The following is a 17,762-nucleotide window of genomic DNA, read 5'->3' on the forward strand; positions in this document are numbered from 1 at the left end:
GCTGGGGCCCACTGAGCAAAGGCGAGGGAGGGGCTGCACTGGTGTGGAGAATCAGGCAGAGGTCTCATCATGCAGGACCAGGTGGATGGGGTCGACAAACTTTCAGTCCTACCCAAGTGCAAGTGAAAACCATTGAAGTGTTTGAGGCAGGCAACTGATGCAGTCCACGCCCAGCCAGGCATGGGGCACGAATGGACTGTTTTGGAAAGTATTAAGTACACGGGGATTTGTCCCAGAGTGAGAAAGTTTAGGCACATGCATTTAAATGGCAGAGCAGCAGTTTCAAACAAACATTTTTGGCATCAGCTACACACATCCTACTGCACGCGTCTTACTCCCTCTGATGACTGTGTCCAACCAGGAGGAGGTGAAGGGAGGTTCTGCAGGAGCCGCAGTTTGGTGAAGGCAGCATTTCTTCCCTGACTTTTTCCCTTCTGTCTCATGGAAATTTCCTTCCCCCACCTGGCTTTTACATAATCGCCCCCCCCCCCACTCCTGATGGTGACAATGTATCTCTGCCTTCTCAAAATACGTACTGACTTACTTGGAGGCCGAGATCTGTGCATACACTTTTATGCTGAGGTCTGAACAAGGGCTAAGTAAATACCTCGTGCTCCCATAGCCATCTTTCCATTTTTGGCTTCCAGGTCATTGAGAGTTCTTTTTTTTACACCACAGCAACCAGTTCTCCAAAACCAACTGGGTATTCCACAATTAAATTTCTTTCTGACATAAACTATCTGAAGCTGGTCCAGGCTCTGCAGGTGAAGGGTTTAGTTCCATAAGACTGCCCCTACTTCATACACCAGCTGTAAATGGGGTGCACTGACTACCTATACTTCGGCCCGGTCGAATACAAATTTGGAGGGTTTCTATAAATAGAAACCTGCCCCCTAGATTTCAGAACTCACAGGAATGGCTCATAGAACTCAGGAAACCACTTTACTTACATTAACTGGCTCATAAATGATACAAATGAACAGCCAGATACAGAGGTACACAGGGTGAGGTCTGAAAGGGTCCTCAGTGCAGAAGCTTCTGGCCCTGAGGAACTGAGGCGTGCCACCCTAAAATACCTGCTCAGGGTTAGTTGAATGGAGGGCTTATTAAGTAAGCATGGCATTGAATCACTGGCCATTGGGGACTGAACTTGGTCTGTAGCCCTTTTCTTACCCAGAGTTGGGGTTTGGGGAGAGGGCTGAAAGTTCCAAGCTTCTAATCTAGGCTTGATCTTTTTTAGTGACCAGCTCCCATCCTGAAGCTATCTAGGGGCCTGTCAAGAGTCGCCTCATTGGAATAAAAGATACTCACTGCACCCTTATCACTCAGGAAATCCAAGCATTTTGGCAACTTTATGCCAGGAGCCAGGGACGAAGACCAAGTATCTTTCTGTCATGCCACGCTCATACTTTTTCATGGTTTGAAATGGATCATTTAGCCTTTTTTTTTTTTACCTGTATACACAAACCTCTGTTCTTCTGAGTTATCACTATATGTTTTGTATGACACTTCAAAGAGCATTTTCTGCATTTAACAATTACCTTGTCCATATCACTTTGGCAAAGGTCAATCTAACAAAGGAAACTTAGAGATATGTTAGCCCAATCTCTTAATTTTACCAATATATCCAGTTTTAAAAAGTACACTGTTATTGTATGGATACCCAATTTTAAATATGTCACCAGTTGCTTAAAGTATCTATTACTTTATTTTCTATAGCTTTCCTGTATGGGCCCTTTGCCTCATTCTACAGTGGGACTGTAAGTTCCCCAAGGATGGGGCTCATCTTTCATGTGTTTTTTCAGGCCCCATAATATTTTGGTTGATCTTGGATTTTCAATAAATGCTTACTGATGGATACTCCAAAGAGACCATTCAAGGGATCTTTATCCTTCAGCTATAAATAGTAATCTGCTTTTTGAAAGGAGCGTTATTGGTAACTTTCCCTTCTATTCTTACAAAATTATGATTTAAATACATGCACATTTACTAGATTGATATTTGGGGACAGAATGAGGTATTAGTCCTCTTGCATTATGAGTACTTCCTGACAGAATTAGGTCTGGGAAAAGGTGGTGTCATCTATGCTAAATTCCAAGTCAAAAAGCAATATTCTATGCTACAGAGGGATTTGGTGGCATACAAATAATTTGAAATTCTTGTCACTGTGAATTAGAATGGCTGCCTCTTCTATCTAAATTTACCATGATATCTATTCTAAACTCTTTTCTCTGGAAAAGAGAATAATTTAACCCAAGACCTCACCTCATCTCCTGTGCAGTACACTGTAATCTTTGTTTCCAAGTTCTGTGAGATGAGATATTTTGATTGGTAAAGATATTTAGAACACCAGGGATGTATTTCCATATCTCATCCTTCATGTATTAAAGAATCAGAAGGACAGTAAGACAACAACTACAGAAGTGAGTACATTTCAGTCCATATACAGAGAACTTAATTCAAGTCAATGAACATTTATCAAGCAATAACTATAATGTACCAGAAACAGTGTTTGTTAATAAAGATACTATTGTATTTATCATTTCTCAATATATAGGTATATCAAATTATTACATTGTACACCATAAACTTATGCAATGTTATATGTCAATTGTATCTTAGTAAATCTGGAAAAAATAATGTCAATTGTTAGGAGCCAGGAGCAGAAAGCATGTGGGTCTTACTTTCCTGATAGAGCCGGGAAGGCCAGTGACATCTAGAAGCAAGGTAGTGGTCAGCGACCACCTTTAGCCAGAGATAGTCAGGAAGAGGTTCTCTGACTCAGTAAGGTGCAAAGGAAGCTGGAAGTGCCCAAGAGTGGTATAGAAACACACAAGTCTGGGATGGTCTGGCAGAGAGAGCTGTGGCCACTCTGGGAGAGGAAGGGACAGGATAATCTCTGCATTATCATGCAATAATCTCTGCATTATCAGGTCCTGAGCCCACTGGGGACCTGAAAACAGGTGAGAGAGAGAGAGAGAGAGAGAGAGAGAGAGAGAGAGAGAGAGAGAGAGGGAGGGAGAGAGAGAGAGAGATATCTAAGGATGCCTTGTGGTTAAGGCTGTGTTGCAACTCGGAATCATCTTCAAAGCTGGTAACCCCAGGCCAGGTGGGAATTTGGATGCTGTAGCAGAAGCTAGTGAGGAGGGATGATGACCCCAAAGACCAGTGCTTCACCCTCCACTCCTCTCCACTTCTGACAACTTAGCAGTGTATTTTTTTTTGCTGGAAATTGGCTAAAAAATTAGGTGAAGAGGGAAAACCTAAATTTATTGAAATTAAAATTTTGTCATATAGTAAAATTTTGTCACACAACATAATGTGAATTGAGTGATAGAAAAAATAGTTTTGTCTCTTGTACTTCCGAGTATAGAAGCAGAGATTTGTAAGCACTACAGCTGTCAAGGAGGTGATGGAGGTGATGGGGTTCAGAGAAGGCTTCCTGGGGGAGCAGCTGCTCGGACTGGGGTGTGAAGACTAGATAGGAATGGGCCAGGTGGACTAGGGCATTACAGGAGGTATGAAATACAAGAGGGAAGGCATGTCCTGCAGAGGGAATCGGTTGTTCACAGACCCTGAGTAATGAAACAATGAGGAGTGCTCACTAGAAATGCTATCAGTTCAGTATTTCTGGAGACTGAGCCCCAAGTATGTAGGGAACAGTGAAACAGAGGTAAACAGGAGGAGACAGGTCAAAATGATGTGAGTGAAGTTGCACATGATTTTATTTTACCGTTGAAACACCCAGAGCCCTGGCCCCTGCTGATCTCTCCAGGCTCGTGCCGCTCTGCACTCTCCTTGTTTGCTGTGCTTTGGTCAGACTGGCCTCCTGATGACGCGCTTTCGATCCTCAGACATGACACTCTTCACCTCACCCCAGAACTTTTCGACCCAACGATTTCTTTTTAATTACGCTTTCTCTTCTCTTAATATGACAAACTTGAACTTGTAGATGAGTGTAGTCCCTTAAAATAGTCACCTTGGAAAGTCATACACTTTTTATTGATACTATTCTTATGTAAAAAGTTTGGGACTTACCTTAGAAGCTATTTATGAGCCAAATCAGAAAACCCATTTTGTTAGCTTGTACTCTGACTTCCTTTTGACCTGAAGCAGTAATGTAATACTGAGAATTACACCTGTGTTATCTTTGGAGTGACATTTGTCTGTTTCCAGGATCCAGCTCCATCTCCAATGTAGGAACGGCAACAACTGTTAAATATCTTCAAAGGAATGAACCATAGGCTCTGAAGGTGACTGAAATGTAAGCCTAGAAATGTGTTAGGTGAAAACAATTTAACCTTTGGAAGAAACAAGTACTGTTCTAATATGGTTCATTTACATATTTGTACATGCTTAGTAGAGAAGCCTCATTATCTTAAAGTTGTATGTGATGAACTCAATGTGACATTGAAGTGATATGAAAAGATCTATTTTTACTCAAATATATGGTAAGTAAAACCAAAGTACTTACTCCTAAAACACATACCCGTTCCCCCAACACTCACATGCATGCCAATGGTTGCTATGTTGGTAAGATCTCAGTTTAATATGGACCCCATGTCTTGATCTTGCTGGCTACATAACAAGTATGGTGATAGTAATTCTTTAGCCACTCAATCACTGTGGGCAAATTAATGTAGGAGTATGTCTCTACCTCTAGAGAGAATAATTCTTTGGAATTCTGTGAAGGATATTCCAGCTCTAACTTATAGCAGTTTCTACTAACAGCTAAAAAAGAAATTAAAGTGATCCTGAGAAAATTAAGTAGTATACCATTGGCTTAATTGGGTAACTGTAAATGTTAATAATTGGAGTAAATCAATCTGAACAGAAGGCATTTTAATATTTTATTCATTTCATGTAGGTGACAGAGACAACACAGAAAATAAAAACAATGGTACAGCAAATTGTTCTAAAGGAGTACTCATCAAATAACATTACTGAAACAAAGTGACCATGATTTAGTTTATTTAAGTTAATTTTAGTATCTAAGACATGGAACTGTTAGCAGAAGAACTTTCATTCCAGGGTTTTATCTTTTGTATTGTTCATGTTTTTCTAAATTTCGCTATAGTACCTTATACATTGTGGGTTCTCATTGAAGACAGATGAGTAAGAGGCTTAGGCTCTCAGGATAAGGTAAGACACTTTTCTAGAAAAATACTTCAGGAGGAAGATATTTGTTTCTAAGGTCACCTAATTACCAGTTGACGTCTCAGAGCCTCAAAAATTAATAGTCCTTTTAACTTTCACTCTAGAAAGTATTTAATTGAACCTTAGCAAGCTCACTGATTTCATAATTTTCACTGGTAGCAAACCCTATTTATTAACTAGACATATACAGAAATTTATTTTTCCCCATTTGAAATCTTCCACCTGTTAACTCTAGGAAATTTTTAAAACTTTATAAACAATACTATTGTTCTCCATGAGATTTATTAGACTTTTTTTTCAAGCACATGCTCTGACTCATCTTTTGTCAGAGTGGTAAGTATCACTTTTCATTAAACCTCTCCAAGAATTGGGTCAAGTGATTGGTTTTGGTTCATCATTTGTACACCATATGATGGGGAAACTTTGAAGAAAGTACATGCAGATAACTTGATAAAAATGTAATGAACTTGACACAGCTTCCTTTTTTATTTATTCATTTCAATGGAGTCCATCTATCTATGTATCTATCTATCTATCTATCTTATTACTGCTTCTGTATTTATGAATCCTTGGATGGAAAATTCAGGTCAGAAATTTTCATTAAAGACATATCAGTAAAGTATTTCCAAGTATTTACCACTGTATTATAAACACTTTTTACTGGTACTAAATTCATCTAACTAAAAGAAAAACACAGGCATTTTCAACAAATGAAAATAGGAATATAATTTTATCATTGCTATGATTCTTTAAGATAGGTTTAAAAATTTGATGCCCTGGAATCTGGAAGGCTTTTGTGAAACTAATCAAACAACCTTCTAAGAAAGGATTTCTTGGCAGGAGTAAGAACTCTCCCAGAACCTTTTTTGTGGAGGGATTTCAGTGGAGGCTTTTTTAAGGGTACAGCTCGTTTTGGGGTCTGCAATGCTCTTGCTATCTTCACATGCTCATTGCAGTAATACTTGCTGCTTCCTTCTGACAACTGGATGAGTGTGCGTTCTGCCAGATCCATGCACTGGGCGTGGACCCAGTGCCCATCCCCATGAGAGCAATAGATCATGGCAGGTTTGTTTAGCTCAGTTGAATAAAATGGTACCCATGTGTTGATATCCACATCACAGGTAGAGCAGCAAGTAATCCAGTAGCCAGTAACAGACTCATCTTCCTCATCATCTTCGTTATAGGTGTCAAATTCATCATCACCATCAAAATTATTTGCCTCTGCACTGAAGCAAAATTCTTCTGAGTCTTCAAAGGGAGTGGAATCCCCTGGGTCTTCTGTTGATGTCTGACTGTTTGTGAATGTTTTCTGTTCTTCATTCACTTCATCTTCAGCACATTTCAGCATGTAGAAATAGAATGTTTCTGAAGCAGCCTGTTTATTGTCTCCTGGTATGCCAAGGAAAACAGCTCCATTTCCCATGTTGCTTCCAAACCATATCTTGCTGTGCTTAATGTCTGGGGTCCAATCTGGGGTCTCCATCTCACGAATTTCTATCTTGTTGCCCTCAAGAGAGATGATGTTGCAGATCATTCTTTTCTGATTTTCAAGCTGATAGCCACCCACAATAACAAATTCATCACTGTTTGTTTGAGTCAGGATTGCACTGGAGACAGAGATCCCTCCTGGCAAAACCGTGCAATTCACAGCCGGGCTACCCAGCGGGAGATCAACCGTTATTCTGTACAGGTTGGCAGGGCGGATGTTATTGGCAAGTGAATGCCCTCCTAAAATGTAAACGGTATCATTTCTGGCAATGGAGACATGAAAAGATAGCCCATCCTGAAGCTCTGGGAGAATGTATGATGTAGAGCACCCAAATTCAAAATCCACCAAGAAAATGTGGGGCAGGCAGTCAGCCACACTATTCCATTTTTCCGTGGTTCTTTGGGCAGAAGGTATGTACGATCGCCCTCCAAAGACAACACCCATGCTCTTCCCTCGACTGTACACCACATCAATGGTATGACCATATCTGGCTTCAGGGACGTCTCCCACCAAGTCTTTCTCAGTACAGCAAAAAGTAACTTTCTTGTTGTTCTTGCACACAACAGACATGACATAAATCTTATCGGAAAGCTCATTGTTCGGTGTTTTCCCCCCATGGATAATGTACTGTTGCTTTTCAGACTCTAAACCACCTTTGAATGTGCAAGTGGCTGGGTAGCGAAGAGGAGGCAGGTAGCAGGAGTCCTTAGAGAAAACTGCAGGCTTCAGTTTGAGATGGTTATGCTTTACATCAAAGTGGAAAACTCCAGTGGGGCAGGACCTCTTGGGCCAGCCTTTTTGACCAAAGAAGAAAATTTGCCCATCAAAATTCATCAGTGAGAAGCCCGGCTGGATTAAGCCTATGTTATTACTGACTGTAATCATCTGTAGTGACATATTTTTTGATTGTGGGCAGATCTTTTATCTGAAAGAATTACCAAAAAATTAACCTATTATATCTTTAGATAAATCACTGTATTTAGATCCCCTCCCATGTAGAAGGCATGTTTAAAAAAGTTCTCCCACAAGATTGTAGTGGGACTGAATTTGCAAAATCCAGGTAATTAGGTAAGCAAGGAGCCACAGAACCTTCCTTTCTAATACAATTCAAGCAGCTGGGACATGTTTTAGACACGGACAGTCCTCCTTTGGATTTCTGGGAATTGCAGTCCTTTTTTTTTTTTCCCTTAAAGACTCACCACTTACCGTCAGAAAGAACTACATTTCCCAGGAATCAGTTCTCTATGGGCTGTGCGTTTGTTAGTTTTCTTTGCTCCAGGAGGGGAGACTCCTAGGATGTTTCTCTGAATAAGGACGTCAAAAGTGCCCAGTGACTAGATCGGAGCCAAGGCGAAAAACTAGGGAATGGGAGGTGAGATTGGCTAACGCAGACCCAACATCCGGATTATGGGAAGTCTGCGGCACCAGGGGGGCTTCAGGCAGCCCTCTGCTGAGGCGTTCCCGGGGACTTTTTTTTTTTAAAAATTTATTTTAATCATTGTTCAAGTACAGTTTTCGGACTCGTAAACTGGTGACTTAGTAGGACGCACAGTTTCTTCTGGCTTGCGTGGGGTTGCCTGGAAACCAGAGCCTGAAGGACGCCAGGCGGAGGTGTCCTTGCAGACTCCTGCCCGGAAGCTGTGGAGCTCTGCTCAGAACCGCCCCCTTGAGCAAAGTTGCTGGTGCGGGGACCTTGGGGCGGGGGAGGTCAGAAAAGCCGTGACTGTTTGCAGAACTGAAAGACGAGTCTCTGAATACCTGGACCACAGGGGAGAAATTACCTGATAGTGATTTTTACCAGCCCTATATTTAGAGACTTTCGAGTGCCGTGTCAAAGGCCCCATGTTTTAATAAAGTGCTCTCGCTCTGGTTTTCAGGCGTTTAGCGAAGCAGAGATGATTCCTAAGCAACTATCCCTCTTCCTCCCCCTCCCTCCCACGTCTTCCCACTCCCTCTCCCTTTAGGAAGATAGAGTTAGTGGCTGTTATTTCAGACCTCTCTTTGCGGCTCAAGAAATTTGAAGTAATTCTTTAGTAAGTCTGTAGTAAGCAGGCACTGAACATTAAAGAGGTGCCAGAATTTTTCAGGATTTAATAGTTATGTTATAATAATTTAAAAAAAGTCTTTGCTAGACGGAGTAAGCTTAATACATTTTTATTTTTATTATTATCACCTACCTTAGAGAGACGTGATGAGCTTTAATGAGAAACAGCCTTCCCGTTTGCAGAGGAAGTCCTAGGGACCAAAGGATAAAGGAAACAAAATAGTACAGATTCATTGCCTTTTAAGAGTAAATTGCTAACGTACTTCATAAAACAGTGGCTGTGAGTGTGGATTCTGAAAGCTGACTGACTGCGTTAAAATCCTGGCTCTGTCACTGTGTACATGAAGTTGGGCAAGTCGCTTAACCTCTCTCTGCCTCAGTTTCCTCATCTGTAAAATGAGATGACAATTTCACCTGCTTCACACGTTTGATTAAGTTATGATTAGTAAATTAGTACACATAAAGGACTTAGAACAGGGCTTTGCACAAGGTAAGTGATAGTTATTATGATTATGCTGAACTTATCAAAAGTAAGGTTGTCAGTACACAGTTACCTGCCGGGCATGGCAGATGATGTTCACAGTATTGGAGATGATTAGAGGGCTTTAGGATCTGGGAATCCGGTCAGTAGGGATAGACCCATACTTTTTTTTAGACTAATGAGAATTGGATGAGCATATACAATGGAAGTGCTGGTGGCGAGTTCAGTGTAGATACCAGGAAATATTTCATTCTTCTTGGTACCTTTTTCGTAACCTCTCATTGAATATGGAAACTGAAGTTGGACTGTCTTGAGTCCAAGTCTGGGTTTTAAAACTTAGTTGCTCTGTTACCATCTCAGACAAGTTATTTTCTCCTGTTTTTTTTTCTTATCTGTAAAATGGGGACAATACTAATAACTACTCCTTGGGTTGTTTTGAAAAATATGTGGGATAATGTGAATCCCTGTGTATGCAAATCTTATAGCACAGTGGCTGGCACATAATAAGTATTCAATAAATGCTAATACTATATTTTTATCCCCCCTGCAAAGGTTCCTTGGACCAGGTAGTCTCTATGGTCAGTCTAATGAGATGTTGGTGGGGCTTTTTGCCTCGAAACACTTCTGTAGACAGATGTAATTAATTGCTAAATATCTTTTCTACTTACTAATGTTAGTTGGGAGAGTCTTCAAGATAAGATATTTCAATAATCGTCTTATGGGTTATTAAACCAAGTGAGAAATGATTGACGAGTGAGAGGGTCTATTAGTCAAGTTATGAAAGCAAGCCTCTCTCTTCCTCAGACTGTACTGGTTTGTAGGTTTGGCAGCTTGCTCTGTTTTCGAAATACCGTGGGCAAGTGTTTGTATATTCTTTTTCTGTGGCTTGTCCAAGCATGCATAAGAAAAGGCATCTGTGCATCTGAGAAAATGCTTTCCATAGGAACTGAAAAGAAATGTTGTTGACTCTCAATTCAGTAAATGCACACCATAAGGGATATACTCAGCACGCTGTGTGGCGATTGTCAGAGAATCGCCCACTTTTGGGTGGAGGGACTGCCAAAGCCAAAGCCTGTTTGTTTTAGATACAAAGACCATTACTGGGATGTAGAGGAACCCATCCAGGGTGAACGTACACCAAGAACACTGGCTTTTTTCCTTTTTATTGAATTATTGGGGTGACACTGGTTAACAACATTGTGTAGGTTTCAGGTGCACAATCCCAAGGAACACTTGCTTTTAAACAGCAAGCGTTGAAAAAAAATGTTTTCATTGCAGCCTGTTGGCTTCATGGTTAAGGTTGTCACCGGGATATTGGCTTCTCATAAGTGAAAACACGATTATGGCCGATTAAACAGAGGCATGTTGACGGGCAGGGCGTAAGCAGCACTACCCGTGTTTTGTAGCTTAGCTTGGATCCCTAAGGATGTCTGACCTGTTCCCCCGGTGATGCCCTGCTGTTGGCACATCTCAGAATTTCAGGGACCTAAACCAGTGCTAAGGGTTATTACTGTTAAGATGAATTATCTCCTCTTGTAACACAGTTCAAATATTTGTGTACTGAGTTTTTAGGTGACCCGTATTAAACCAGATGACTTATGACTTGTACATTTAAAGAATAAACAGGAACACTGAAAGTGTTTTTACATTATTTTGCAGTGCTTATTTAGTTTTTGAAATGTTGCTCTATTAACTTAAATACGTTTTCACTAAAGGAGAAACTAAATTGTGTATTTTCCATGTTTTCATGATTACATGTCACACCTTTTTTTTTGTAAGAGTTTTTAAAAAGGTTATTCTAGAATTAATATGCTTTCTTTAAATAGGCTCAATAAAAACAGGCAGATTTTGAAAAAGAAGACAGTTCTTCAAGTGAAGGAAGTTTCAAAGTCAATGCATTAAAGATTCTTTTCAAAAGACAGAAATATAGGCTCAATAAATTTATACAATTTCTCCAACCCCATGCTAACATTTCTCAGCGGGAGATTTTCATTTATGCACACTGTGAAGGTAGGGTGTAGTTGAGAATCAAAAGAGCATTAATAGTGTGAGGTCTGGGCTTGTAGTTTCCTGTGTCTGAACTGACTCTTTTTCCTTCCCAGGGAGAGTACTGTACTCCGAAGCATGAAAACTACTGATCAGTGTCGCCTGTGTTTTCCTGACTGCTCCAAAATAGCAGGTAACCTCAGGTAACTGCAGTCATTTAGTGCATGAATTAACCATATCTTGCATGGTTAATCAGGTTTAAGGAATACATTATTTGATTTTTTTTTTTTCCTGGCAGTAAAACAAGACTTAGGTCTTTCCTGGGACACTTAGGCCAGAGAAGCATCCTTGAAGCAGCTTGAAACCAGAAAGCCCCAGCGTTTCCGAATTCTGCATCATCCCTTCCCCGTCTGGACATCTAGTCCTCCTGTTAATCAACACACTGCTGACTGGGTCTTTCCCTTAACGCTGACGAACATAGGCCCCCGTCTTTTAGCTTTGGTAGAAATGAAGGCGTTGGACCTACCTGAATGCCAGAAGGGCTGCTCACCCTCTCTGAATCTTTGCCGCTGAACCAGGTATTAAATGTCAGCAGCACTGGGGGAAGATTCACTGACTGCCCACTCTGACCGTGGCAAGCCGAGGGCCGACGGTAAACAGTGTGTGTGAGTGTGCCTGCAGATGTTCAAGTGAACGCGCGGATCTAACGGGAGTAACCGACTGTGACCTTTTTTTTTTCTTTAGATGGTTGAGGGAGATATCCACTAGGGTGAACCCTCAAGACTTAACTATTTCCTTACTGGCAAAGGATGGAAATGCAGTCCATGTTCATCTGTAAAGACAGAAGAAAAGCCTGGTTGAAACCTTATTTATAGTTTTGTTAATACAGTTTTATTTTAGAAAAGCAGAAGGAAATGAATGTAATTGCCATGATTTAGGGGCATACTATTATGAATCAAATGGGAAATTATTTTTCCTAAAGCAGAGACCACTAATACTGTTGGCAGTCATTTGACTTTGAATTGTTCCCTGACGGTCTCATTTTCTTTAACACAAGGCTCAGAAGGCGTGCTAGCACTTGGAGGTCAGTCACTCACTTGACGTCAGGGAGCTGCTGTGTAATGTTGTACCGTGGGATGATTAAGACAGTGGGCTTTGGAGTCAAGCTGACCTGGTTTTCTCTGACGGCTTGGCCATTTTCCAGGTGGATGCAACTTAATCCCTAAGCCTCATTCCCCTAGTTTCTGAAATAGGGCAAATAGTATATACCTCAAAAGATTGTTGCAAATGATTAAACAGGGCGACACTCTCTAGAGTGCTCAGCCAAGGGAGATACTCCCCAGTGGTGTCGATAACAAAAACTGTGTGGGTGGCCTCTCCTACTCCCACCCCAAAGCTTCATAATCAAAGGAAGAGAAAACCAAAGGTGGTAAGAGTTGACTTGATTTTGAATAGATTTTATTTTTTTAGAGCACTTTTAGATTCACAGCACAATCGAGTGGCAGTTGCAGAGATTTCTCACACCCCTCCTGCACAACTTGTGCACGGCCCCACCACTGTCAGCATCCCCCGCCAGGGCCACATTTGTTATGGTGACGAGCCTCCACCGACACCTCTCCGTCACCCAGAGTCCATAGCGTTTGTCAGGGTTCACTCTTGGTGTTGAATAGTCTCTGCGTTTGGACAACTGTGACATGACTCTTATCTACAATTATAGTATCATATAGAGTAGGTTCACTGCCCTAAAAATATTCCGTACTCCTCCTATGCATCCCTTTCTCCCTTCCCCCTGCCTCTTCTTACCTTTTCCATAGTTTCACCTTTCCCTGAGTGCTACACACAGGCACATCGCAGAGATATTGTGGTTTCAGTTCCAGACCACTGTAATAAGGTGAGTTTCACAATAAAGTCAGTCGTGATCATTTTGCTGGTGGAGGCTCTTGCCTTCAATTTGCAAAAAAAATGAAACATCTGTGAAGCACAATGAAGCGAAGTGCAATGAAACGAGGTATGCCTGTAGTTGAAATCACTCAGTAGGTGGCCTTTTCAGAATAGCTTCCTTCACTTAGTAATATGCATTTAAGGTTACTCTGTGTCTTTTCCTGGCTTGATAGCTCATTTCTTCTTAGTGCTGAGTAGTATTCCATTATCTGGATGGACCACAGTTTATTTATCCACTTTCCTACCGAAGGGCATCATGGTCGCTTCCAGGTTTGGGCAGTTATGAATAAAGCTGCTGCAAACATCCATGTGCAGGTTTTTGTGTGGCTATAAAGTTTTAGCTCCTTTGGGTAAATACCAAGGAGTGTGATTGATGGATCATGGTGAGTATATGTTTCATTTTGTATGAAAATGCCAAACTGTCTTCCAGAGCGGCTGCGTGATTTTGCGTTCCCACCAGCCGTGCATGAGAGTTACTGTTACTACCCGTCCCTGCCCACCATATTCGGTGTTGCCAGTGTTCCGGGCTTTGGCCATTCAAATTGTTGTATAGTGGTATCGCACTGCTGTTGTTTGTTAAGATTTTATTTATTTAATTTTAGAGAAAGGGGAAGGGAGGGACAAAGGGAGGGAGAGAAATATTGATGTGAGAGAGAAATATTGATCAGTAGCCTCTTGTATATCCTCCTACTGGGAACTGAACCCACAACTCACGCCTGTGCCCTGACCGGGAATCTAACTGTCGACCTTCTACTTTGTGGCATGGCGCCCAACCCACTGAGCCACACTGGTCAGGGCTGGTATCTCATTGTTTTCATCCGCCTTTCCCTGATGACATATGAGGTGGAGCATCTTTTCATGTGCTTATTGTCATCTGTTTATCTTCCTTGTTGAGGTGTCTGTTACAGTCTTTAGCCCATTTTTTAAATTGGGTTGTTTTCTTATTTTGAATTTTAAGTGTTCTTTGTATATTTTGGATAATAGTCCTTCATGAGATGTGTCTCTTACAAATATTTTTCCTTTGTGGCTTCTCTTCTCATTCTCTTCACAGTGCCTTTCAACAGAGCAGAAGTTTGTTTTTTTAAAGATTTTGTTTATTTATTTTTAGAGAGAGGGGGAGGGAGGGAGAAAGAGAAGGAAAGTAACATCAATGTATGGTTGCCTCCCACCTGTGCCTCCTACTGTGGACCTGGCCCACAACCCAGGCATGGGCCCTAACTGGGAATCGAACCAGCGACCCTTTGGTTCACAGGCCGGCACTCAATCCACTGAGCCACACCAACCAAGGTGAGAAGTTTTTAATTTTAATGAAGTCAGTCTTATCAGTTATTTCTTTCATGGATCATGTCTTCAGTGCTGTGTCTAAAAAGTTGTGTCACCATACCCAAGGACATCTAGGTTTTCTTCTGTGTTATCTCCTAGGAACTTCGTGGTTCGTGTTTTACGTTTGGCTCTGTGGTCCATTCAGATTTAGTTCTTGTGAAGGGTGTAAGGTCTGTGGTGAGATTAATTCTTTTGCATGTGGATGCCCAGTTCCAGAATTATTTGTTCAAAAGATTATCTATGCTACATTGGATATTGCTTTTGCTCCTTTGTCAAAGATCAATGAACTGTATTTGTGTCAGTCTGTTTCTGAGCTCTCTGTTTTGTTCCATTGACCCATTTGCCTATTCTTTCACCAGTAGCACAGTCTTGATTACTGTTGCTGACATAATTTAAAACCAACTTATTAAAAACAGTTACCTCAAGAAAAATATATACTAGCCCATTAAACCTATCACCTAACCATAAAATTTTTCATTTCTTTGTGCCATATTCTAATGTTTATCCAAATCTATATACATTTTTGCTTCATTATAATGAGAATGCATTTAAATTTTGTTTTAGTGTTTAATAGAACATTATTTTATATAGACAGTGAAGTATATACTTTATTTTTACTTCCATAATTTTAATAAAATTTCATTAAGTAAATGTAACATAATTTATCTGACCACCCACTATTGTTGGCCATTTAATCCGTTCCCACGTGGCTTAGGGGATGGAAGGCAGTGCTCAGAGGCAGACCGGTCTGGACTGGGGTCTCAGTTCTGCTGCTGGGTGACCTTTTTGAAGTTGTTTCCTTATCTCCCAAACAGGGATAGCACCTGCCTTATTGTGAGAATAAATGGATAGTAAGTATCTGGTATAAAGAGATAGTACTCAGATAATCCTGTCTAAATATGATGGTGCTGTAAATTTACTTGTATAAGTGACTATTTTCATTATTTTTGTAAAAATTTTAGGATATATTTTCAGGGTTGATTTTTTTTTTTAAAAATTGATGAGTAGCTCAATTGTTTGGCTGATTCTCATTTGAAATGTTTGTCCATCCTTTAAAAAAGCATCATCATCTTTTCTAATTACTTACAGAATGATTTTTTATGTCTGCAAAAGAATATTGGATTCTTTCCCTAACCTTTCTATGGTGTTATATAATGATTAGGGTAGTCGAATTTCCAGCATCACTGGCAGCTCTCCTAAAGTTGGCATACTGGATATCACCACAGTAAATATAAAATAAGAAATGCAACATAGACACCATGGTAGGTGGTGTGAGTGAGTGTTTTAGCCTTTGCATTTTACCCACATCAGAAGCAGGCACCTTGTGGCTGAACATGTTAGTTGTCTCCTGAAGAAGCTGGAAATTAGCAACACATTTGGCAATGTGTGTGCTAGCTGGTGGGCTGAGGGGAAGCAGGGGAGGACACCCTTCTGTGGATTCACGACAGTGTTTATGGGGAAGTCCCGTTTATACATGGAGAAACAACTTAAATTACATTGTTGCTCAGTGAGTTCATTAGTGTTTGAAGTAAGATCAGAGGCAAGTTTCATAGCATTTGGATAGGCTGACTTTTAAGAAAATAATATGAATAGTATAGGAAAGGGAGACGTTTGGCTGGTTGAGTGGATCCCACAATATAGGAGCCACAACGGACACTGGCAGAGAAGAGAAAGAGGAAGGAAAAGGAAATGTGTGGACAGGAACAATCTACGGTTAGAGTGATGGATTGTCAAGAGAACATGACAAGTGACTTGTCATTTTTTTATTTAAAGCAATTAATTAAATATGGCCACCTAGCCAGGATCACTGGTATTTTTCTGTGTTCTGTGCTCTCTGATTTAAGGTGCAGTCTTTGCTCTGGAGTTAAATGGGGGAAAATTTCAGAAGTGTTTTACAACGTTGTGATAGTAAAAAATTCACTTAAGATTTTTACTTTTAGTGAAGGGAATTTGTGTTTTTGATTTCTACCTTTGAGTATAGAAATCAGGTTAGTGAAAAAAGGTGTGTGTGTGTGTGTTGTGTACATTGAGGCAAAATTGCAAATAAAAATGCTGAGAGTAATTAGGAACTGGGAAACTACTGTATTACTTCTTAAAACCCATTTATAATTTCACATTCTTTTTTTAAAAGATTTTATTTATTTATTTTTTAGAGAGGGGAAGTGAGGGAGAAAGAGAGAGAGAGAAACATCAATGTGTGGTTGCCTCTCACATGGCCCCCACTGGGGACATGGCCTGCAACCCAGGCATGTGCCCTGACTGAGAATGGAACCTGCGATGCTTTGGTTCACAGCTTGCACTCAATCCACTGAGCTACGCCAGCTAGGGCATAATTTCACATTCTTAAGAATTTAGAATTAAAAGTAGTTGGGAAATATTTCTTTAAAATCTCATTTCTTTGAAGATAATGTCAAATGAAAAGGTCGATTTTATTTGCAAGTTATGGCATTTTGAAACACTTAGAAATGAATTCCTGCAAGCTGAGTTGATTTAGTTGGGTTGGTCTACACCTGCTTCTGACTAGCTGTACAGGTTTGCGTTAAGATAGGCTTTCTGGCGCTGTAAAAGTGCTGTGTACTGTGCAGGTGGCTGACAGGCTCAGCAAGCTGGAGGGAAGGGGATAACTTTAGTTAAGAGTGGATGCCTTTGTGTTACAGTTGCTACGCAGTACTGATAAAAGAAGCATTAATGGGACATTGCATCCCTTGTGGAGGTGTGATTATAATGAATTAATAAGCCTTTAATGATTGAAGTATTATTGCATGATTATAGAGCTATAAAGTGGACTCAGAAACTACTGTCTTGTGGATTCTCAGCTTTGTCAGGGGCTTTGAAAGAGTGTCCACTGAAACGTCCACTGTTACTTACTGTACATACCTAATTGATGTGGTTGATTACACTTCTGAAGGTAGGAGATCGGTTTGAATATGGTTGGTATTTGTGTATTGTAATGTCAAATGATGAAGGAGTTTTGTTAGGGGTTGAAGATAGGGTATTTACTTGTGATTACAACTCTATAAATTTTTCAAAAAAGCAAATAAGCGAAACAAAGATGGTGGTGAAAAGGTATTCTTCCTGATTTCAAAACCAATGGATTTTTTGAAGTTTGTCTTATGGGTTTATCCTTCAGTTTCCATGTCCACAGGTGATCTGTTTTTTACTGAATGGCAGGGAGTGAGCAGGGAGAGGAAGTTTGTTTGTGTGCTTAACATTTTGTGTTTTTCTTGTTTAATGGAATGAATAACTGTGTAATTGAAAACAGTCTGATACTCAGCTGACCCGCCTCAGTGAGTCAATGCAGATATTTCTGGATTGACTTAAACAGCTTGGGGGAAGAGTAT

At 40.5% G+C, this 17,762-nt stretch overlaps 2 protein-coding genes across 5 annotated transcripts in view; one reads left to right on the forward strand and one right to left on the reverse strand.

Annotated features, from left to right (window-relative positions):
- Nucleotides 1-5,946: 5,946 nt before the first annotated feature.
- RAG2 (recombination activating 2) lies at nucleotides 5,947-11,799 on the reverse strand. The gene is made up of 3 exons (XM_045825819.1): nucleotides 11,684-11,799; nucleotides 8,824-8,881; nucleotides 5,947-7,571 (listed from the first exon to the last, which is right to left on the reverse strand). The coding sequence occupies exon 3, from the start codon at nucleotides 7,541-7,543 to the stop codon at nucleotides 5,960-5,962; it is 1,584 nt and encodes a 527-aa protein (XP_045681775.1). The 5' UTR covers nucleotides 7,544-7,571; nucleotides 8,824-8,881; nucleotides 11,684-11,799; the 3' UTR covers nucleotides 5,947-5,959.
- Nucleotides 7,884-17,762, forward strand: part of LOC123810226 (intraflagellar transport associated protein) — a 59,664-nt gene continuing 49,785 nt past the window's right edge. The window contains exons 1-3 of one of the 4 annotated variants that reach the window (XM_045825823.1): nucleotides 7,904-8,018; nucleotides 11,274-11,360; nucleotides 11,456-11,735. The gene's annotated coding sequence lies outside the window, so the exon portion shown is untranslated. Of the gene's footprint in view, nucleotides 8,019-11,273; nucleotides 11,361-11,455; nucleotides 11,736-17,762 lie in introns of those variants that run through there. The other 3 variants (XM_045825820.1, XM_045825822.1, XM_045825824.1) reach the window with 3 other exon arrangements.

Source organism: Phyllostomus hastatus, unplaced genomic scaffold (genome assembly GCF_019186645.2).
Source record: "Phyllostomus hastatus isolate PE091 unplaced genomic scaffold, TTU_PhHast_1.1 phas_scaffold_585, whole genome shotgun sequence".
Lineage (NCBI taxonomy): Eukaryota > Metazoa > Chordata > Mammalia > Chiroptera > Phyllostomidae > Phyllostomus > Phyllostomus hastatus.

Bases quoted from the DNA above. Each gene is read 5' to 3' on its own strand.
- RAG2 (XM_045825819.1), bottom strand. From the start codon at position 7,543: ATGTCACTACAGATGATTACAGTCAGTAATAACATAGGCTTAATCCAG.